Here is a 24,787-nt window from a genome sequence, read left to right as displayed (position 1 = left end):
GAAATCATTCAATGTTTTGGCTTCAACAGCTTCCTGTGGCAGTGAATTCCACAGGCTCACTGCTCTCTGGATGATGTCATTTCTCACTGTCTCAGCCCTAAATGGCCTACCCTGTATCTTTCGATGATGATCCCTGGTTCTGGACATGCCTGGTACCCTGCCATCCTTTCTGCAACTACACTGTCTGTTCATGTTAGAAATTTATAAGTATCTGTGAGATCCACTCCTCATTCTTTTGAACTCCAGTGAATATAATCCCAACATCTCCTCAAACATCAGTCCTGCCATCCCAGGAATCAGTCTGCTAAATCTTTACTGCACTCCCTCTACACCCAGAACATCCTTCCTCTGATATGGAGATGAAAATTGCGAACAATATTCCAGGTATGGTCTCACCAAGGCTCTGCACAACTGCAGCAAGTCATTGAATCCTCTCACTACAAAGGCCAACATACAGTTTGCCTTCTTCACCTGCACTCACCTTCAGTGACTGGTGTTTGAGGACACCCAGGACTCGCTGCACATTTCCTTCTCTCAATTTATAGCCATTCAGATCATAATTTGCCTTCCTGTTTTAGCTACCAAAGTGGATAATTTCACATTCATCCACGTTATACTGCACCTGCCCTGAATTTGCCCACACTGAGTTTGTCCAAATGACATTAAAACATCTCTGCATCTTCCTCACAGCTCGTTCTTCCACCCAATATTTTGTCAGCTGCAAATTTGGAGATATTATGTTTAATCCATTCATCTAAATCATTAACATAGATTGTGAATAGCTGGGATCCTAGCATTTATCCCACTGGTCCCTCTGCCTGCCATTCAAATAAAGAACGTTCTGAGAAAGGGTCACTCGACCCAAAATGTTAACACTGATTTCTCTCCACAGAAGCTGCCAGACCTGCTGAGCTTTTCCAGCAATTTCTGTTTTTGATTCAAATAAAGACCCGCTTATTCCTTCTCTTTGTTTCCTGTCTGCCAACCAATTCTCTATCCATCTCAATACACTATCCCCAATTCCATGCACCCTGATCTCTTTTGTGGAACTTCATTGAAAGCATTCTGAAAATCACCCAGCTCCCCCTCATTAGTTCTGCTAGTTACATCCTTGAAGACTTCCAGTCAATTTGCCAAGCATGATTTCCCCTTTATACATCGTGCTGACCCTGTTCAATCCTGCCTGTGCTTTCTAAACGCTCTGCTATTAAATATTTTATAATGGACTCTAGATAACAGGGAACAGCAGCATCTGTGTATATTCAAAGGATTTAAGGTGAGCAGAGAAAGATTTATAAAGGACCTGAGGGACAACCATTTTACACAAAGAGTGGATCATGTAAGGAATGAACTTCCTGAGGAAGTTGTGGATGCGGCTACAACTATAACATTTAAAAAACATTTGGATACGTACATGAAAGGTTTGGAGGGATATGGGCCAGGCACAGGCAAGTGGGACTAGTCTAGTTTGGGAACATGGTTGGCATGGACTGGTTGGACTGAAGGGTCTGTTTCTATACTGGATGACCCTATGAATATGACTGTATGAATCACAACTCTTATGTACATTGTTCTTTAGAATAGTGTACCTCATGTGTACATAGAGGATAACAGTTCCTATATGTATTAGAGGGAAGAGTTACCCCAGTCTGTGTCAGAAAGAATACAAGATCCTTAAAAGCGAGTCTCCCAACAAGTCTAAAAACAACATCCCCAGTAATCAAACCACTGTAGAGAGAACAGTAAGACCCTGTTTCACATGCAAACAGGACTTTTATGGACGGACACCCACAGACTCCTGAAACAAAATATAACAATCCCCTAAATGATACCAACTGTCACATTCACTAGAAACGTGGACCTTATACTCACAGAAACAGCTATATTACTCCTTTTCATATTCATCCTCTCACGCTTTCCATCTTGTTTTCTCCTATTCCCCTTTGTCGTCCTTTCTCTCCACTCCCCCAAAACCCCACACCCCTACCCCACACCACCCTTCCTGCAAACTCTGAAAATTCAGAAGTTTGTGCCCTGTAAAGTCAGCCCTGGCAACCAATGAAGGCTTTTCCCTTGATAGGTTGATGCTCATCGATTCTTTTCTCGGCAAGTTAAACTCCCTGGCTGCTAAGATTAGGCTTGCACTCAGTATTACCGAGAACTTCATGAACCAATACACGTACATTACAAACCCAGGCTGTTTCACAGATACACCTGGTCCAGTGTGTTATAAACTCTGGGTATATTACATAAAGAAATGTTGCATTTAGATAGCACCTATCATGAGCACAGGATGTTCCAAAGCACTTTGCAACCAACATAAACCTTTTTTTGAAGTGTAGTCAGTGCTGTAGTTTAGTGATAATGACAGCCAGTTTGCACACGGTAAGATCCCCCCAGAAAAACAGCGATGTAACTTTGCTGAGATAGTCTGTTTGTCATTGATGGTGTTCGAGGGTAAAGACTACCCAAGGCAACGCTAGGCTAATATCAGGGACGGCAGGGCTGTCCTATATAGAAAGGTTTCTTTGACTGTATTCAGTCGGGTTTAGAATGCTGAAAGAGGATCTGATTGAAATGTATACAATTCTATCAGGGCTGGACAGACTGGATGCAGGGAGAATGTTTCCCCCGGTTGGGAGAGTCTCAAACCAGGGGACATTGTCTCAGGTTACAGGGTAAATCATCTAGGACTGACATGAAGAAACATTACTTCACTGTGAGTGTAGCAAACCTGTGAAATTCTCTACCACAGAAGGCTGTGGGGCCAAAGTTATTGAATATATTCAAGAAAGAAATTTTTAAATTTTAAAAGCATTAAAGGTCTGGGGAGAAAGCAGGGATATAGCATTGACATACAAGATCAGTCATGATCATACTGAACGGGACATCAGGCTCAAAGGGGCTGAATGGCCTACTCCTGCTTTCCTTGTTTCTATGAGCTCATCTTTGAGATAATGACCACAAGATCCTTTAATGCTGCATGAAAGGGCTGAGGGGTCTGCAGCTTAACAATGCCCTGCAACCCTACACCCCCCACGACAAGGCAGCACTCCCTCAGTTCTGGGGGTACTGCAGGACCCGCTGTAACCACTGGAACAGGACTCGAACCCACAACCTTCAGGACACAGAAGATGGGGTTGGGGAAGGGTGGGGAAAAAGGGGTCAATGCCACCCAATGGACTACAACTCTGCAGAGAGAGCAGCACTCCATAAGGAAGGCGTGAAGCTTCTTCACTGACGCAGCTCTCTGCTGGAAGAGCTGAACCACGAGTTGCTGGCATGGGCTTTACACCAGTGTCTGAGTCTGGGCCTGGTGTGATTACACTGTGGAACATTTCTGTTTCTGATATTAAGCTGACATCTCAATGCTGTGAATTCACAACTAGCTGGACTGGATGGCTCTACTCATGTGTCATAAAGTTTAGGTCAGAAATAACAACGTTCACTCCTTAAAACAGATGAATTGAATGCTTGGACATAAACCCCAACTGCACCTTACGATCGTTCCCTCGCTCATTTCTTGCTAATTGACTGCAAAGGCATCACCGTATATGTCGATCTTCTGCTCACTCATTCTGTACTTGCGCCCGCTCCCCAACAGAAGTTCTGAGGGTCGAGGGGGGTTTGCTTCCCTTTCTCTAACATTACCCCCTCACCTCCCCAAGATGTACAAACATTGAGCCCCCTCCCTCATCCACTCCCCCAGAGGCACCCAGTTGCTCCAAATAAAAGTCAGCTTGAGATTGGCCAATCATTGCTCAGTGACAAATACGTGCTCTCACCTTCCAAACCGATAGCTTTTTAACCAAACTGAAAATAAACTCGGATTTTTGACCTGAAGAGATTTTCCACATTGCAGAAAGATGAAAACATTGAACAGAAAACCACAGCCTGTGGCTGCTAAGTCCCTGTGAGACTCCTGGATCTGCCAGAAATGCAAATCTCTGTTAAAGATCATTTCCTCTTGTATCTTTTGGCTTGATCTCCTCTTATTAATTTTTATCCGGACACTTTTTTTGCCTCTGCTGTTTGAGACTTGGCACCTATGTTGCACTTATCCCATTTGCTTACAATTTCACAGTTAGACTGGCTCATGTTATAAAAAGAAATCATTTCCCCTCCGTCACTCCACTTGTGGAAAAGATCCCAGGTGAGAGATATAAGGCACTTCACTTGGCAACATTGGAAGGAAGAATTAACTTTTGGCACCTACATGCGCAGGCTAACATTTCCCAAATGGGGTTTTGGCTCCTTTGCTAAGCAGTTACTTTGGGAGACCTATCTAGGAGGAACTCTTCACCCTACAGCATTAATCAGGGACAGTGAGGGTGGCATTAATCTGGGCAATTGCACAGGGTACCTCTCTGACCCAATGACAGGACTCCTATACTGTAGTAATAGTCGATCCAGCTTGATGTAGCCTTTTGCAGACACTATCTCCACTATTTTCTCTGGGGATGGGCAACAAATGCTGGGCTACCAAGATGTCCCCATTCCTCAGTGTGAATAGAATAAACAGGTTTTCTCACAATTGTACAGGTACAAAGCTGACATAAGAAGATGGTGTGCCGCAACTTAAGCTCTGTTCCATCATCGCTAATTCCTTTCTCCTCTAGGAGCCCTGTCTCAAGCTGATCCAGACTGTTTACAACAATAGCTTCCTATTCGACCGTAAGCTGAACATCTGACCCCATACCCCACCTCCTCTGTCCCCTCCGTACTAAGACCATCTCCTGCCCACCTCCACTCTGCTCCAGTATGTAGAAAATCTCATTCGGGTTTTTGTAACCTCCACAGCTGACCTGCCTGGTGTCTACCTCCCAGCTTTCCGCCTCTCAAAAATATGAATATCCTGAAATGCACTAAAGCTGGTTCTTGTTTTCCTGTTCTCACTGATCTACAATAGGTTCTTGTCAACCAATACCTAAGATATAAAATTCTCCAATAAATATAGATAGTGCTGGACAAACTCAGCAGGTCTGGCAGCATCAGTGGAGAGAGAAACACAGTTAACATTTTGAGTCCAGTGTGAGTTCTGAGGATGAGTCAGACCAGACTCAAAACGTTAACTCTGTTTCTCTCTCCATAGATGCTGCCACATCTGTTGAGTTTCTCCAACACTATCTGTTTTTATTTCAGATTTCCAGCATCCACAATACTTTGCTCTGAGTTTAAAATTCTCATCCTTGCAATCAAATCCCTCTTCCCTTTCTCTTAAATCCTCCTGCAGCTCTGTATTTCTGTAATTTTGGCTTCTTACTCAGCACCATTTCCAGAACATTCCATGCCATGGATTAAGCTGTTTAGACCCTAAAGTCTGAATTTTTTTCCCCTAAACATCTCTGCCTCTCTCTTCCTTTAAACTCCTTTCTCTTTAATCGAATGTTTGGTCACCTGACTTAGAATCACCTTCTGTAACTTTTCCCTCCATTACAACAGTGATTACACTTCACACAGACTTCGCCGCAAGGCACTTTGAGAGATCCATTTTTTTGTCTTTCAAGATATGTGGGCATCATACTTGTTCCCTAACTTGCCCTTGAATTGATTGCATTGCTAGGCCATTTCAGGGGGCAGTTAAGAGTCAACTACATTGCTGTGTGCCTGGATTCACACGTAGGCCAGACTAGGTAAGGACTTAGAGATAGTAGGAACTGCAGATGCTGGAAAATCTGAGATAACAAGGTGTAGAGCTAGATGAAGACAGCAGGCCAAGCAGCATCAGAGGAGCAGGAAAGCTGACATTTCGGGCCTAGACCCTTCTTCAGAAAATTTGCATAAAGGCAAAAAGAAAGCATATGATGTGGTGAAGAACAGTGTTTGGCCAGGAGATTAGGAAGTCTTTAAAAACCAGCAGAGAACAACTGAAAAAGCAATAACGAGGCAACAGATAAAATATGAGGATAAACCAGTAATAAATAAGAAAATTTCAAGAGTTTTTTTTTAGATAAGTTAAAGGTAAGAGAGAGGCAGGATTGGACACTGGAAAAATGAGGCTGGAGAAGTAGTAATGGAGAACAAAGAAATGGTGGAGGAACTGTCTTTTACATCAGTTCTCACAGTGGAAGACACCAGCAGCGTACCAGAACTTCGAGAGAGTCAATGACAAAGGTGAGTATAGTGGCCATCACTAAGAGCAGGGCTCTGGAGAAGCTGAAGGTGAATAAATTACCTGAACCAGATGGACTACACCACAGATTTCTGAAGGAGATGGCTGAGGAGACTATGCAGGCATCGGTGGTGATCTTTTAGGAATCAATGGATTCAGGGAGGATCCCACGGGACTGGAAAATGGATAATGTAACACCTCTGTTTAAGAAGGGAGGGAGGCAGAATGTAGGAAATTACAGGCCAATCAGCCTGACTTCGGTAATTGATAAGATTTTAGAATCCATTATTAAGGATGAGATTGCAGAGAACTTGGAAGTGCACAGTAAAATAGGGCTGAGTCAGTGCAGCCTCGTCATGGGGAGGTCATGCCTGACAAATCTGTTAGAATTGCTTGAGAAGGTAACGAGCAGGTTAAACAAAGGAGAACTAGTGGACGTGATCTATTTGGATTTCCTGAGGGCCTTTGACAAGGTGCCACCCAGGAAACTGCTAAATAAGGTGAGATCCCATCGTGTTAGGGGCAAGGCGCTGACATGGATAGAGGACTGGCTGACAGGCAGAAGGCAGAGACTGGGGATAAATCGGGATGGCAGTCGATGGTTGGAGGAGTCCACAAGGCTCAAAGTTGGAGCCACAACTATTCACTTCATACATTGATGATCTGGGCAAAGGAACTGAGAGCACTGTTGCTAAGATTGCAGATGACCTAACAATAGGTAGAGGGACTGGAAGTGTTGATGGAGCAGGGAGGCTGCAGAAAGATTTGGACAGGCTAGGAGAGTGGGTAAAGAAGTAACAGATGGAATGTGGGAAAGTATGAGGTTAGGTATTTTGGTAGGAATGAGGCAAAGAATGCAGAAATCTGCAGCACAACAGGAATTGGGAGTCCTAGTTCAGGATTCTCTTAAGTTTAATGTGTAGGTTGAGTTGGCAGTTAGGAAGGCAAATGCAATGTTCGCATTCATTTTGAGATGGTTAGAATACAAGAGCAGTGATGTACTGCTGAGGCTGTATAAGGCTCTAATCAGGCCATATTTGGAATATTGTGAGCAGTTTTGGGTCCTGTATCAAAGGAAGGATGTGCTGGCATTGAAGGGGGTCCAGACGAGATGCACAAGAATGATCCCGGCAATAAAGGGCTTGTCATATGAGGAATGATTGAGGACTCTGCGTCTGTACTCGATGGAATTTAGAAGGATGAGGGGGGATCCAATTGAAACTTACAGAATAATTTATATAAATGACAAAAAGCAGTGGACTCAGCACAGATCCTTGTGGCCCACCGCTGATCACAGGCCTCCAGTCTGAAAAGCAACCCTCCACCACCATTCTCTGTCTTTACCTTTGAGCTAGTCCTGTATCCAAATGGCTAGTTCTCCCCATATTCTGTGTGATCTAACCTTGCTAACCAGTCTATGAGAAACTTTGTTAAACACCTTACTAAAGTCCATACAGATCACATCCACCACTCTGCCCTTATCAATCCACTTTGTTACATTTTCATAAAACTCTATCAAGTTAGTGAGGCACGATTTTCCACGCAAAGAGCCATGTTGGCTATCAGTCCTTGCCTGTCCAAATCCATGTAAATCCTGTCCCTCAGGAGTCCCTACAACAACTTGCCCACCACCGATATCAGGCTCACTAGTCTATAGTTCCCTGGCTTTTCCTTACCATCTTTCTTAAATAGCGGCACAATGTTAGCCAACCTCCAGTCTTCTGTCACCTTGCCTATGGCTATCGATGATAGAAATATCGCAGTAAGGGGCCCAGCAATCACTTCCCTAGCTTCCCACAGAGTTCTAGGGTACACCTGATCAGGTCCTGGGGATTTATCCGCCTTTGTACATTTTAAGATGTTCAGCACCTCCTTCTCTGTAATATAGACATCTTTCAAGATGTTGCATTTTTTCCCATGCTCTCTATTTTTCATGTCCTTCTCCACAGTAAACACTAATGATAAATACACGTTTAGTATTTTCTCCCATCTCCTGCGATTCCACACATAGGTGGCCTTGCTGATCTCTAAGAGGCCCTATTCTCTCCCTAGTTACCTTTTGTCCTTAATATATTTGTACAATCCCTTTGGATTCTCCTTAACTCTATTTGCCAAAGCTGTTTCATGTCCCCTTTTCACCCTCCAGATTTCCCTCTTAAGTATACTCCTACTGCCTTTATACTCTTCTAGGAAGTCACTCAGTCCCTGCTGTCTGTACCTGATATATGCTTCCTTCTTTTTCTTGACCAAAACCTCAATTTCTCGAGTCATCCAGCATTCCCTATACCTACCAGCATTGCCCTTCAGCCTTACAGGAACGTATTGTCTCCGGACTCTTGTTATCTCATTTTTGAAAGTTTCCCACTTTCCAGCTGTCCCTTTACCTGCGAACATCCGCTTTTGAAAGTTCTTGCCTAATAACGTCAAAATTGGCCTTCCTCCAATTTAGAACTTTAACTTTTAGATCCGGTCTATCCTTTTTCATCACTGTTTTAAAACTAACAGAATTATGGTCACTGGCCCTAAAGTGCTCCCCCACTGACACCTCAGTCACTTGCCCTGCCTTATTTCCCAACAGTAGGTCAACTTTTGCATTTTCTCTAGTAGGTACATCAACATACTGAATCAGAAAATTTTCCTGTACACACTTAACAAATTCCTCTCCATCCAAGCCCATGACCCTGTGGCAGTTCCAGTCTATGTTTGGCAAACTAACATCCCCTGCCATAAGCACCTTATTATTCTTACGGATAACTGAGACCTCCTTACAAATTTGTTTCTCAATTTTCTGCTGACTATTTGGGGGTCCATAATACAACGCCAGTTAGGTGATCATCCTTTCTTATTTCTCAGTTCCACTCAAATAACTTCCCTGGACAAATTCCCAGGAATATCTTCCCTAGTCCAGCCATAATGTTGTCCCTAATCAAAAATATCACTCCCACTCCTCTCTTGCTCCCCTTTCGATCCTTCCTATAGCAGCTATACCCTGGAACATTAAGCTGCCAGTCCTGTCCATTCCTGAGCCGCGTCTCTGTAATTGCTATGATATCCCACTCCCATGTACCTAACCATGCCCTGAGTTCATCTACCTTACCTGTTAGGCCTCTTGCATTGAAATAAATGCAGTTTAAATTATCAGTCCTACCTCGTTCTCTGCTTTGTTCCTGCCTGTCCTGTCTGTTTGACTGACTCCTTTTCCCAACTACACCAGTCTCAGACTGCTCTTTCCTCTCTATCTCCCTTGGTCATGCTCACCTTCCCTTAATAGTTTAAATCCTCCTGAGCAGCTCTAGCAAATCTCCCCACTCGTATATTAGTCCCTTTCCAATTCAGGTGCAATCCATCCTTCTTATCCAGGTCACTTCTACCCCAGCAGAGGTTCCAATGATCCAAAAATGTGAATCCTTCTCCCTGCACCAGCTCCTCAGCCACGCATTCATCTGCTCTATCCTCCTATTCCTACCCTCACTAGCTCATTGGTCCAGGAACAATCGAGATATTACTCCCCTTGAGGACTACTGTTTAATTCCTGCCTAATTTCCTCAGAATCTTGTCCTTTTCTCTTCCTATGTTGTTAGTTCCAATGTGTACAATGACTTCCTGCTGCTCCCTTTCCCCTTTGAGAATATTCTGCACTCTCTCCGAGATCTCCTTGATTCTTGCACTTGGAAGGCAACACACCATTCTGATTTCTCGCTGTCGGCTGCAGAAATGTCTGGATGTGCCTCTGACTAGACAGTCCCCATCACAATTGTTCGCTTGGAACCTGACATACCTCTCACTACATTAGAACCAGTCTTGGTACCAGAAACCTGTCAGCCAGTGCTACATTCCTCTGAGAATCCATCACCCGTTACATTTTCCAAAACAGCATACTTGTTTGAGATGGGGATAGCCACATGAGATTCCTGCACTACCTGCCTCCCTCTCCTACCTTTCCTGAGGTCACCCATCTACCTGGCTGTATCTTTGGTTTATCTCCCTCCCTGCAACTACTATCCATCACACCCCTTAGCTCCTGTAAATTCCTCATTGCCTCGAACTGCTGCTCCAAACGATCCATGCGATCCGATAGGATTCACAACCAAACACACTTCCTGCAGACATACTCATGAGTAACATGGAAACTCTCCCTAATCCCCCACATCCAACAGGAAGAGCTCATCACTCTACTAAAGGCCATCTTTGCACCGTAACAATCTACAGACCCAGAAAATAGCACAGTCTTACTGCTCTAAAAATGCTGCTCCAGACTAACTTAATACCCATGTTTTATATTTTTAAAGTTTAATCAAGCCACCTAGCTGCTCCCTTGCTATGATCTCCCTACACAGTTTCTCCAAGGTCAGCTGTGAAAATTCAATGTTTGTTTATTTTTCTTTGACCAACTTGAAACCAAACAGCAAAGGCAGCATCTATGAAGGTTCACTGTTGGGTCAGACAGCACTGTAGGTCTCTTTCTCGGTTGATTTGAGGTATGGTCAGTAAGTTTGCAGATGACACTAAAATTGGAGGTGTAGTGGACAGGGGAGAAGGTTACCTCAGAGTACAACGGGATCTTGATCAGATGGGCCAATGGGCTGATGAGCGGCAGATAAAGTTTAATTTAGATAAATGTGAGGTGCTGCATTTTGGAAAGACAAATCAGGGCAGGACTTATACACTTAATGGTAAGGCCCTGGGGAGTGTTGTTGAACGAAGAGAGTGCAGGTTCATAGCTCCTTGAAAGAATGCATTTGGTACGCTCACCTTTATCGGCCAGTGCACTGAGTATTGGAGCTGGGAGGTCATATTGCAGCTGTACGGGACATTGGTTCAGCCACTTTTGGAGAATTGCATCCAATTCTGGTCTCCCCGCTATAGGAAGGATGTTGTGAAACTTGAAAGGATTCAGAAAAGATTTACAAGGATGTTGCCAGGGTTGGAGGGTTTGAGCTATAGGGAGATGCTGAATAGGCTGGGGCTATTTTCCCTGGAGCGTTGGAGGCTGAGGGGTGACCTTATAGAGGTTTATAAAATCATGAGGGGCATGGACAGGGTAAATATACAAAGTCTTTTCCCTGGGGTGCGAGAGTTCAAAACAAGAGGGCATTAGTTTAAGATGAGAGGGGAAAGATATAAAAGGGACTTAAGAGACAACTTTTTCACGCAGAGAATGGTGCGTGTATGGAATGAGCTGCCAGAGGAAATTATGGAGGCTGGTACAATTGTAACATTTAAACAGCATCTGGATGGGTATATGAATAGGAAGGGTTTAGAGGGATAGGGACCAAATGCTGGCAAATGGGACTATACTTATATAGGATATCTGATTGGCATGGGTGAGTTGGACCGAAGGGTCTGTATCTGTGCTGTATATCTCAATGACTCTGTGACTCTACGACCTAGACAAGGAAAGATGTTCCTACTAGTAGGAGAGACTAGGACACAAGGGCACAGCCTCAGAGTGAAGGAATAACCCTTTAGAATTGAGATGAGGAGGAATTTCTTCAGAGGGTGGTGAATCTGTGGAACTCGTTGCTGTAGAAGGCTGTGGAGTCCAAGTCATCGAGTGCATTTAAGACAGAGATAGATATGTTTTTTGATTAGTAAGGGATCAAGAGTTATAGGGAAAAGGCAGGAGAATGGTGTTGAGAAACATATCAGCCATGATTGAATGGTGGAGCAGGTTCGATGGGCTGAATGACCTAATCCTGCTGCTGTGCTCCACTAATTTCTATGTTTTATTTCTATCTTATGGATTATTCATCTAATGACGTTACCAATTGACCAACATCTCCTCAAGGAAATGTGTATGAAAGTTACGATTTAACTGTTTTCTTTTTGCCTTAAGGTGGAATTACATGTGTTCACTTGCTTGCAAGGCACCTTGGGATAGTTTCCGATATTAATAGGTCTATGCTAATTAGGGTCGGGTGTTATCCAAGACTGATTGGGAAAGAATAACTCTATTCAGCTTTAAAAACTCTCCATTGCAGCTCAGCCCTTGCTTCAAGCCTCTGATTTACACAGACTGAGCTCATTCATATGGGATCAACTGTTTGTGGTAATCTCTCGGAAGAAGGTCAGGGCTTGCTCTGACAAGAACTGATGTGTGGAGTCTATTGACATAGGGCTAACATGGTACCACATGGTTCTGGCTGTCAAGGAAACTCTCCCATTCTTACTGCCTGCCCTGGTGTTCAGAGGGGTTTGCACATTGATAATCAACAAGTATCAGTGATGCTCAGGCCATCAGACACAAACCTGTAAATTCTGGCCCAGCTGTAAAAAGGCAAAGTCACCATGTTTTGAACCAGACCATAGGGCTGCTCTCTCATTCGAGAGAGAAGACTGTTGGTGGTTTAACCTGTGGGTCACCGCATCTCAGGTGAGGCGGGGAGGTTGAGCAGGAGAGTCTTTCTTGGTAACCTCAACTTGGTGCAGAAATTGCACCATTCAATTGGCATCACTCTACATATACAACCCAGCTGTCCAGCCAACTGAGCTAGCCATCAGTAAGGACACTAGACCTGCCACTTTACCCTGTAACAATATTATCAGATATTGGCCATCAAGACAACATTGCTAACATGCTATCTAAAGCTTTATAAGAAACACTGATGCAGAATCCAAGGGGACAGTTAGATCGTATATCATTATAAATCTGTATAATTAAAATATCTCTATCATTAAAACCATTTTTCTGTTATTTCATGAATATACCTTCTCCTCACGTCTCCAAGTGCTGAAGGAGATAAAGGACCTTCCCAGCTGTGCCTTCTGGAGCTGGACATGGACCTGATTAACAAAGGTAATGAATCCTGATCTTCATCATCCGATAGATTCTCAAGGTCAGATGCACTGTTATTCTGACCCACTCCATCTCCCTCCATCAAACCACACCCACTGGCTTTCAGAACCAGGGAAGGCTTCTTGTTTTCCGTGGCTTCTTGTGAAGGACAGCAGGCCATAAGCTGAGTGACAACATTGTTTTTTTCAACTTTGCTGAGTTGCGCTGGGCAGCCCGAAGCAGTATCTGCTCTGGTGATATCTTCTGAACTACTAGTTAACGGATACCGGGAAAGTTTAGGACCCCTAAAAGGCATCGAACCCAATTGCAGTGACGAATCCAAGGAGAGAATATCTTCTGTACTGCTCGTGGCATCTGTCGCAGAATCATCATAATCCAGGAAGGGATCATCCTGCAGAGAGATTATTGGAAGAAACAAGTTAGAATTTGTACCAAGAGAATGTGATGGTCAAATGGCTTATCTCTGAGATAGAAGGCTGTGTGTTCAAATGTAGCTCAGGGACTTGAAGCTCATGTTTGCAGCTGATACTCCAGTGAGATACTGAGGGATTGAATCTTCACACTTCCATGTGAGCCACCTGGACAACCAGCTGGGGGTAGGGTTCGGGGTTTGGGTGCACAGTGGTGGATGAGTGTTGGGGACAAAGGATGTGCTACCGTCTACAGAGTTTGAAGGAGCATCTGAGAACAAGCCTCTCCTTCAGACCTTCTAGCACTTTGACCAGAAAAGATGTGAGGTGTAGGGAAGCCAAACAAAAAACAAATTAAGCAATGAAAAGCTTCCAGGTTGGGGTAGCAGCCTGTCTTTCCCACTATGGCTTAGTTGGTAAGTCTGTTGTCTTTGATATACACAAGGTTGTTAGTTCAACACCCGTTCAATGGGGTTTAGCACAAACATTAAGGCTGATACTCCAGTGTGGTTCTGAAGAGAGTCATAGGGACCTTTTACATGGGAAAAAGACCCTTCAGCCCATCAAGTCTATGCCAGTCATAAACAGCACCTAAACATTCTAATCCCATTTTGCCCAGCACTTTGCCCATAGCCTTGTATGCCTGAGCATCACAAGTACACATCCCAAATACTTCTTCAATGTGATGAGAGTTTCTGCTTCCCCCACCCTTGCAGGCAGTGAGTTCCAGATTCCCACCACCCTCTGGGTGAAAGATATTTTCCTCACATCCCCTCTAAACCTTCCGCCCCTTTCCTTAAATCTATGCCTCCTAGTCATTGATCCCTCTGCCAAGGGGAAAAGTCTCTTCCCATCAGCCCTGTCTATGGTCCTGATAATTTTATAATCTCCATAATGTCCCCTTTCAGTCTCTTCTGCTCCAAGGAAAACAACCCCAGACTGTCCAGTCGCTGGCTTCATAACTAAAATTGCTGCATTCTGGGAGATGCTATTCCTCGGGTGAGATATTGGACCAACCCCCCTACCTGTTTTGGTTGATGCAAAAACTCCTGGAACAGGAGGGTTATTCCTGGTGTCCTGTCCTTCTTTCCAATTTATGCATAGTGTGCGTTTGTCACTGGCTGGACCAGCATTTATTATTCATCTCTAATTGCCCAGGGAGCAGTTAAGAGTCAATGTTGCCATGAGTATGGAGTCACATATAGGCAAGACCAGGTAAGAACAGCGGCTTACTTCCCTAAATGACATTTATTAGACTTTTGAATAGGCCACTCAAATGTTAATTCTGATCTTTCTCTCTGCACCTTCTCTGCAGATGTAACACTGTATACTGCACTCTGTTTGGTTACCTTAATGCACTTTGTATGGTACGATCTCCCTGTAAAGCACACAAAACAATACTTTTCACTTTATCTTAGTTCATGTGACAACAATATATCAATCAATTGTTTCACCTTCATCGTTGGACTCTTAATTCCAGATTTTTATTGAATTCAAATTCTACCAGCTGCCACGGTGGGATTCGAACCCAGGTCCCCAGAACATTACCTGGGTCTTTAGATCAATAGTCTGCAGATAATACCATGAATTCTGACCTCAGTTGTAGAACTCTGTACAATCGAACACTTGCTGAAAACACATGTTGACTATTTACAATGTGTCAGAGAAAAAGAACGAACATCTGTATTTCATTTTTTATCAATCTTATGTCCAATCTCAAAGCTAGATACAGGAAACAGTCATGATTGTTGAACTGCCCTTGGGTAAGATACATTGTGCTTTCCATTATATCTTTCTTTTATTTATGTTAAAAATGTATATGTACAAATAGACGTCATTTCTCCAATAAAAAAGTGCCATTTTTAAATAAATTTGGATGCAAAAAAAAATCTCTCAAGTTCTGTTCCAGGTCTGGCCAAGATCCTGGACAATGTTGGGACTGCGTTTCTGAGACACCGTATGGCTTGGCAGCTCCAAAAATCTTTTCCTTTCCACAACATTTCGCCACTTGCAAATGTGGATCGCTCCTTGGACAGCTGCCCAGCTACAGCAACCTCAGGCAGAGGAACTGAGTTTACTATAGATCAGTCCCTTCCTCCAACTCCGTACCAAAAACAAATCGCTTGTGTCACAGAAATAGGAGAAAGTCATTTAGCTCCTCAACCCTGTCTCAACATTCATTCAGAATAAGGGAGGCAATGGCCTAGTGGTATTATCACTGGACTGTTAATCCAGAGATCCAGGTAACATTCTGGGGACCCGGGTTTGAATCCCACCATGGCAGCTGGTAGAATTTGAATTCAATAAATATCTGGAATTAAGAATCTAATGATGACCATGAATCCATTGTTGATTGTTGGAAAAACCCATCTGGTTCACTAATGTCCTTACCTGGTCTGGCCTATATGTGACTCCACACCCACAGCAATGTGGTTGACTCTTAACTGTCCTCTGGGCAATTAGGGATGCTGCCTCGCCAGTGACACCCCCATCCCATAAATGAATAAAAAGAAAAATTTAAGCAGTGATACATCTGTACCTTAAAACTCACCATGCTGCCTAACTTCCCCCCTGAATGGCCTGGTTGAAATTTCAAAATGGTTCCCAGCACCTGGGATCCTCCTGCAGCAGAGATGGAATGATTTCTCTTTATTACCCCTTGTTAAACTCTTCAAACATCTTAACAACACAGCATTTGTGTTTCTCTGCCTCCCAAGTAACCATTATGTTTTGCAACTTCACTGCCAAGGGGGAAGGGGTTGGCTCAGTTGGTATTTTTTTCTTTATTCATTCACGGGATGAGGGCGTCGCTAGCTTGACTGCATTTATTGCCCAGAGGGCAGTTAAGAGTCAACCACATTGCTGTGGGTCTGGAGTCACATGTAGGCCAGACCAGGTAAGGATGGCAGTTTCCTTCCCTAAAGGGTCTTAGTTAGATGACTACAGTGTGGTTCATAATAAAGCCAACAGCATGGGTTCAATTTCCCCTGTGGCCAATCATGGAGGCCTTGCCTCCTCACCTTTGCCCATGCCAGTGGAGTGGTTACACCCAAGGTATATACAACGACTAGTCTCTCTCTATCTCTCTCTAACGGAGAGAGATGCCTAGGTCCTGTGTCGACTGTGATTCCTTACAATACCAAGACGAGGACACAATGTATGACTTTGAAGAGATCTCGTATAGAAACATAGAAGATGGGAGCAGGACAATGCATTCAGCCCATTGAGACCACTCCACTTTTAACTTCATAGTGACAGGTCCACTGGTCCTCTATGTCAACACCATATTCTCTCTCTCTCTTTCTCTCTCTCTCCACACGCCTCTTGATACTTCTATTTTCTAGAACTCTATCTATTTCTTACATGAGCAATACTCCTACAGCTTTGGGAGAATGAAACATATCATTCTCTTAGAGGGAATTAGACAGGGCAGAGGCCGAAAGGCTGTTTGTCCCAGTTGGAGCGTTTATAACTAGGGGTGATAATCTCAGAAGAAGGATTCAGCCATTTAGGAATGAGGTAAGGAGAGATTTCTTCACTCATTGTAGAATGAATCTTTGACATTTTACAGGCTGTGGATGCTCTGTCATTGAGTGTGTACATGATAGGATAGGCTGGGTAGAGATCTGAGTTTGAAGCGAGGTAATGGATATAGAGAAAGGGCCGGGAGGGGCAGGTAGGGTGAAAGATCAGCCGTAACTGTGTGTGGAGTGGCAGAGGCGGGCTTGAAGGCTCATATGGCCAAATAGCTGACTCCTAGTCCTATTTTTATATTCTTAGGTTTAACCTGGGAAACTGAATTCTGTTTTTAAATCCTGACCCTATTATCCTGTGCCCCTCAACCAGAGGTTTTGTAGAAGTGGCCCTCTTCTTTATCATCTCTGAGCTCCATGCATGATAAACCACAAATAGCAGGCATACCAAAATAGGAAATGTCAACTGTGCAGTGGGTAGCAGTCTCCCATCAGCTCATAATCCTATTACACCAACAATGCAAACACAGAATCCTGAATGACTACCCAGTACAGAGGGGCAGCAGTATTTGTTATCTAAATTAAACTTTAAAAACCTACCACTGTCCTAACAATTGTTTAGAATCCATCCACTATTACTAAAGAGGAAAAGCAAGGGGGCTATCTCCAGTGTTCTAGTTAATATTTACCCCTCAATCAACACCATTAAAGCAGGTTTTTCTGATCACAACGATGTCGCTGCTTTTGAGAGCTTTCTGTGTAACACATGGCTGCTTCAATTCCTCCATCACCATCGCAACTACACTCCAAAAGTAAGGTATAAATGCAATTTACAGCTACAAACCAATCTTGTAAATATGGCTTTTGCATATCAAGTCTATGGAAGGAGTCACTTGGGTGACTGAAAAGTTGAACTCTGTGAGTGACACTTGCCTTGCCCTCAGCCATCTTGTCGAAGTACATCCCCTCCACCTCACTCAGCGAGTTGGACCGGTTATCGATGTTTACACAAGCTGGTAGAGATCGGTCCTGGACTTGGGGAAACTCCTGAGAGCACTGTTTGCATTCTGCAGAAAGTGAATTAAAAAATACAGATGAAGGAAATGAAATACTTGTGTTTACAGTGATGGGTAGAATTCTACCTTCGCAAAGGGTTGTTATGATCTGGAAACACACTGCCCCGAACCTAGAATCCCTGCAGTGTGGAAAGAGGCCATTCAGCCCATCGAGTCCACACTGACTGTCTGAAGAGCATCCCACCCACACCCAGCACCACCCCCATACCCTATCCCTGTAACCCTGCATTCCCCATGGCTAACCCACCTAGCCTGCACATTCCTGGACATTATGGGGTAATTTATCATGGCCAAGCCAGCCTAACCTGCACATCCTTGGATTGTGGGAGGAAACTGGAGCAGCTGGTGGAAACCCACCGACACAGGGAGAATGTGCAAACTCCCCACTGACAGGAAGTGTTGAAAGACCTGAAAGTGTTAGGGGAATAGATTCATTCGTGGCTTTCAAAAGGAAAATTCAATGACCACCTGATCAGAGCCGATGGGCTGAATGATCTCTTCATATCCTGTGATTTATTAAATAGGGGAGTCTGAGGTGTTGTACCTCATGGTTACTGTTGACCTCTGGCAGCTTCAGGCAGGGTGAGACCTCACTGTTGTGGTCAGTGCCCATGGTCCAGTCAGACTTCACAAAAACAAGGAACCCTTCTCCCACACCTTCCAGAAACTTCCACAGATGATGCTGGACCTGCCATGTATTCCCAGCACTTTCTGTTTTAATCTCACTTCCCTGCCTTCATCCCACTCTGAATGCATTGCTAATTACTGTTTTCCAAGACAGTGCCCAACCTTATCTCACACTTACACAAATATCAAACTATCGCTTTCAGTCTCTGCACCTCAAAAGGTTCAAATATGTAAAACCGAGGAGAGGAGCCGAGATATTGAGAGCTGGTTTCCAGCAGCTAGAAATTTACAGGACCAGTACAATTATTAGAACTTCACTCACAAAACAACATTTCACCTCTGATTTCTCTTGATGTTGATTTACAATACTTTGTTTTTTACTTACTCTTGAGATACAGGTATCACTGGCTGGGACACCATTTATTGCCATTCCTAGTTGCCCTGTGATCTGAGTAGCATAGCAAGGGGCATTTTCAGAGGGTAGTTAATAGTCAACCACATTGCAACGAGTGTGGGGTCACATGTAGGATAGCAGGTTTCCTTCTTTAAAGTGAACCAGATGGGTTTTTACAACAATCATACACAGTTTTACAGTTGTCATTAGGCTAGCTTATAATTCCAAGCTTTTATTAAATTCAGATTTTACTCTTGGCTTTCAGGAAATTTGAACCCTTAACCCCAGAGCATTATCCTGGGGGTCATACAGCACCATCCCCGTGACATGACCACGACACCACCAACTCCCTGAACTGACAATGCTGCCTTAAAGGGATAGTCCCATTTAAACACTACTCCTGTTATTAAAACATATCCACAGTGAGCAATGCCACTGGGGAACACCTTGCATTCCTATACAATATAAATTAGTTACTAACAAAAGAATCTGTTAGTGCTATTGGCCAGGACCATTGACCGGGGAGAACTGATGTTAACCCAGCTCTCTCACTGTCACTCAGAAACCCACTTTCCCCCAGAGCCCCGTGTTACTGACTGTATCTCTACTGATGTTAATCCCGCTCCCTCACACTGTCACTCAGTAACCCCTCTCCCCCAGAGCCCTGTGTTACTGACTGTATCTGTACTGATGTTAATCCAGCTCCCTCACACTGTCACTCAGTAACCCCTCTCCCCCAGAGCCCCATGTTACTGACTGTATCTCTACTGATGTTAATCCAGCTCCCTCACACTGTCACTCAGAAACCCACTTTCCCCCAGAGCCCCATGTTACTGACTGTATCTGTACTGATGTTAATCCCGCTCCCTCACACTGTCACTCAGTAACCCCTCTCCCCCAGAGCCCCGTGTTACTGACTGTATCTGTATTGATGTTAATCCAGCTGTCTTGTGATTTGAAATAGATTCTGCCAAATGGAACATGATGTTATTTTTTCTGTTTTATTGTTGAGGTAGTGAAGTGATGGTCACAATTTCTGAGTACAGAAGAATGTAGTGGAGCTAAGGTAAATCATGTGGGGGCTGGCTATTGTAAGCCTTGAGCTTTCAATGTTTGGGGGCATTTTGGACTCTGAAGCAATGAAGGGGTGTAGATTTAGTTCAAGGAAGTGAAGGTGAGATAGGAGATAGCCATGATCTTACTGAATACAGAGCAGGCTCGAGGGGCTAAATGGTTTGCGCATTCCTATTACTTGGGAGGGATTGTCCACTTTTATTAAAATTGAAGAGGGTGAGTAGCTTAGGTGGTGATTAACAAACTGATCCCAATGCCAAGATAACTGACCCGATCAGCCCCCAATCAGAGCTGTCAGGCACTGGAGGCTGGGTATCTCATCCTATCACAGGCCTCATTTAACTGTTTAAGGGCCTTAATTAAGGGCTGTCAGGGCAAGGCACACACCCGTGGCCACTCTCACTGAGCTCATGGAGGGGCAGTGGGGTGTCGGGGGGGGGGAGGTATCTCCCCACGGCCAACTCCCCAATTATTTCTCCTTCTTGCTGCCTCTCCTACCAGCCTATCAGAGAAGGAGCAGGCACAGGATGCCTGCTTCCACAGATTTGAGGTTCTGGCATGAGAATCCAAGGTGGGGGCAATGTGCCTTGAGTTCACCGCAGTGCTGTGTTTGCTTTAAAGTGTTTATGGAGTTCTTATTAAATGACTCCTGTAAAGCTACTGGAAGCCTAATCTTTCCAAATTTATCTTTTCAGCAAACAGCACAGTCATCATGAGCGAGGAGCCTGGACCAGAGCATGTGACAGCAGCTGCCTTTGTAGTTTGCAGCTGTGCTCTGGTCCATGTGACCACGTGTGTGTGTGTGCGCCTACGCACGTGTGTGTGTTTGTGGTTACTTATGTGTGTGTATTGGTACATGTGTGGGTGCGTGTATGTATGTGTCACATGAGTCCATTTGTTTATTCATAGAATCATAGAATCCCTACAGTGTGGAAGAAGGCCATTCAGCCCATTGAATCCACACCAACCCTCCAAAGACCATCCCACCCAGACCCATTCTCCTACCCTATCGCTGTAACTCTGCACTTCCCATGGCTAATCAACCCAGCCGGCACATCCCCAGACACTATGGGCAATTTTGCATGGCCAATCCACCCTAACCTGCACATCTTTGGACCGTGGGAGGAATCGGAGCATCTGGCGGAAATCCACACAGACACAGTGAGAATGTGCAAACAAGGTTGTTGGCTGGTTATCATACAGGCATTTCGTCACCATGCTATTTACATCATCAGTGCGGCCTCCGATGAAGCAATGTTGTTCTACACTGCTTGGTATTTATATGATCCAGTCTGTTAAGTTGGGTTGTGTCATTTCCAGTTCTGTTCTGTATATGGGTTTGTATATGGGGTCGAATTCCACATGTTTGTTGATTGCATTACGGGTTAAAAACCAGGCCTCTAGGAATTCCCGTGCATCTCTGAGGTTGGCTTGAGGTAGGATGGTCACATTGTCCCAGTTAAATTGACGGCCTCATAGTCCGAGTGCACGGAGATGGGGGAAAGTTTGTTGTGTTGTTTTGCTGCTAGCTGGTGTTCGTGTATCCTAATGGCGAGTTTCCTTCTGGTCGATGTAATGTTTATCACAATCATTGCAAGGTATTTTGTAAACTATGTTGGCTCTGCATGTCATGGGTATGGGGTCTTTGGTCTTTGTGAGTATTTGTTGTAGTGTGGCTGTGGGGTTGTGTGCCACCATGGTTCCTAGTGGTTGCAGGAGTCTCATTGTCAGTTCTTATACAGGGAAGTATTGGGGCATACTGTGCCCTCTTGGTGTTGTCTATCTAGTAGGCATCTGTGGATGACATTGTTGGGATTTCTGTTGTTAGCAAAGACCTTGTGTAGGTGCTCTTCCTCCTTCCTACATAGTTCTGGCGTGTTGCAATGAGTTGTGACCCATTTGAATAGTGTCCTAACACAGCTTTGTTTGTGGGCGCAGGGGTGATTGCTGTGGAAATTGAGGAATTGGTCAGTGTGGGCTGCCTTCCTACACACTGTGGTTTGGAACTCCCCGTTGGTCATTTCTTCTACCCTGACATCTAGAAACGGAAGTTGATTGTTGTTTTCCTCTTCTCTTGTAAATTTGATCCCGTTAAAAATGTTGTTGATGAGATGGTGTGTCTCTTCTAACTTGGTGCGTTTAATGACAACTAATGTGTCTGATGACTAATGTGTCGTCCACGTATTGGATCCACAGTATTAGCTGTACGAGGGAGAGTGGGGGGAGGCGGGGTTTGGATGGTACTGCGTTCCAAATCTTCACAAGAACCTTAAAGAATGTGCAAACTCTACATAGACAGTCTCCTGAGGGTGGAACTGAACCTGGTGCTGTGAGACAGCAGTGCTAACCATGGATTGGCCTTCTTAAACTGCCCTGTTTGTGCAGGCTAGGTGGGTTAGCCATTTTAAGTGTGGGGTTATGTGGATTGGAGGGGAGGAGCGTGGGCTGCTGTTTGATGAATGGACCATGCAGACACATTGGGCTGAATGGCCTCTATCTGCACGCTACGGATGCTATATGATGAAAAATCTTAAAACTCATAACAAAACAAAGTTTTCAACCTATTTCCCAACTCCTTCAATTTACAAAGATTCCAGTCAGAAGAAATTACCCCCCCTATCAAATCTTTAACTTCTTCTCAACAGGACTATGGAGCCTTCTTACATCAATATTCACATCCGAGAGAGCTTAAATCTTTTCACCTTCTAATAACCTGCATATTTTGAACCAACCTCTCCCGGTAGCTGCAAAATCTAAACTTTTCTACTGAGGTGACTGTATTTTCCCTGAACTGTCCTGAACTTCTGTAAGGAGACAAGCCTCTGATCCTGGTCAGTTCTTCTCCACACCGCCTGACAAACTTTAAATTTCTGGGTTTTCTAAATTAAAATTAATCTTTGATTATAGGAACTAAACAAAAAACTGATGACCTTCAATGTTTACCTACTTGTCATGAAACACCAGAGTACAATCAATTCTCCATTAATATACCATAGATGTCCACACACCGCTTGCTTTCTGAGCAATGCTAGAGTAGGATCATTGCTGCATAAGGACTCTGACCTTGATTTTAATTTAAGAAACATCCTTCTTCATAATGAACCGTAGTCATTAACCTCTGTGGTGAAATTCACCTTCCAACAATGATACGAATGTATTGTATAAGTCAGAGATCTTCCATCACTCATGAGGTGAATAAAAACCAGAAGAACTGGGGATGCTATAAATCCAGCAATTTCTGTTTTTGTGTGAGGTGAGTATTGATTGTCTGAGCACATATTGAGGGAGAACCTGTGACACTGACTGTGGGGTGAGAGGGATAAGACTGAAGATATCAATAAACTCTCTCCACTAAAGAAAAGATATATGTATCTTGGTTTCAATCCTACCAGACAGCTTGGGATCTACGAATAACTCCCATCAAATCTCATTCATCTATCGCCCCTGTGAACATTGACCTACATGGAGTCCTACTTAAGTCTGAAGCTACTATTGGATTTTAAAATGTTATCTTTGTTTTCAGATCCTTCTATGACCTTGTACTTCTTGACCTCAATCATCTCCTCGCACACCATAACACTTTGGGATATCTGTGCTCACTAATTCTGACCACTTAAGCACACTCAATTTTAATTGCTCCACCATCAATCATCACGGGACTATACTCATTGGAGTTTAGAAGGATGAGGGGGGATCTAATTGAAACTTACAGAATACTGAATGGCCTGGACAGGGTGGATGTTGGGAAGATGCTTCCATTGGTAGGAGAGACTAGGACCCGAGGGCACAGCCTTAGAGCAAAGGGAAGACCTTTTAGAATGGAAATAAGGAGAAACTTCTTCAGCGAGGGGGTGGTGAATCTGTGGAATTCACTGCCACAGAAGGCTGTGGAGGCCAGGTCATTGAATACATTTAAGACTGAGATAGATAGGTTCTTGATTATCAAGGGGATCAAGGGGTATGGGGAGAAAGCAGGGGAATAGGGTTGAGGAACTTATCAGCCATGATTGAATGGCGGAGCAGACTCGATGGGCTGAATGGCCTAATTTCTGCTCCTATGTCTTATGGTCTTATGGTCTTATGTGTTCACATGTCCATGCCTCAAACTCTGGAATTCTCTCCCTACACTTCTCCCTCACTACCTCCCTACCTCATTAACTTTCTTTAACAATTTCATTTAAGACTAGCTCCAAGATCAAACATTTTATTATCTGCCCTAATTTGGCTCAATGTCATGAATCCCATAAATCACCTAAAAATATTTGATTAAAGATGCTTTATGAGTACAGGTTGCTATTGTTGTATGTGTTAGCATGTTATTGTGTGTCTCTGTATGTGTGGTTGTGTATGCTGTGTATCTGTCTGTGGATACATATACCACACGTGTGGGTGCATTTGTGTATTTGCGCATGTATTCGTAATGTGTGGATGTAAGTACCACATGTACGGGTGTGGGTGTATTTCCGTTTGTGGGTGTGTGTGGCTGCATGTGTGAAATGACTGCATGAAGGCTTGCATCCCGTCACCAGGTCACCCTTTATTTACACGTGGAGAGTCCTTGACACAGATTCAGCTCCCTTAGAGCCAGTTCTCAGAGTGAACAGAAACTCTGACACTCCTGTCAGCCAGGGCTCCCTGATTAGACCAGATTAACAGCCCCAATCAGGGAGCTCATATTCCATGAGGTCTGCCTGACTGACCTCATTACAATCAGTACAGTGTGTATCTGCATGTGTTAATGCGTGAGCAGCATTTGCGAGCGCGTATGCACATCTGCTTGTGTATTTGCATATGTGAATGCAGGCACTACTGGTGTGTGTGTGGT

General features: G+C 44.0%; 1 protein-coding gene across 1 annotated transcript in view; it reads right to left on the bottom strand.

Moving 5' to 3' along the window:
- The window catches only part of arhgef18b (rho/rac guanine nucleotide exchange factor (GEF) 18b), a 229,805-nt gene that overhangs the window by 167,292 nt on the left and 37,726 nt on the right, over positions 1-24,787 (bottom strand). Inside the window, exons 2-3 of the mRNA XM_048613939.1 lie at positions 17,725-17,858; positions 12,821-13,299 (exon numbers count right to left, since the gene is read on the bottom strand). Coding sequence (XP_048469896.1) covers positions 12,821-13,299; positions 17,725-17,858 — 613 coding nt within the window. The remainder of the gene's footprint in view (positions 1-12,820; positions 13,300-17,724; positions 17,859-24,787) is intronic.

This window comes from Rhincodon typus, chromosome 29 (genome assembly GCF_021869965.1).
Source record: "Rhincodon typus isolate 14 chromosome 29, sRhiTyp1.1, whole genome shotgun sequence".
NCBI lineage: Eukaryota > Metazoa > Chordata > Chondrichthyes > Orectolobiformes > Rhincodontidae > Rhincodon > Rhincodon typus.
The sequence above is the reverse complement of the archived record's forward strand: the minus strand, read 5'-3'. Positions and strand labels throughout refer to the sequence as shown.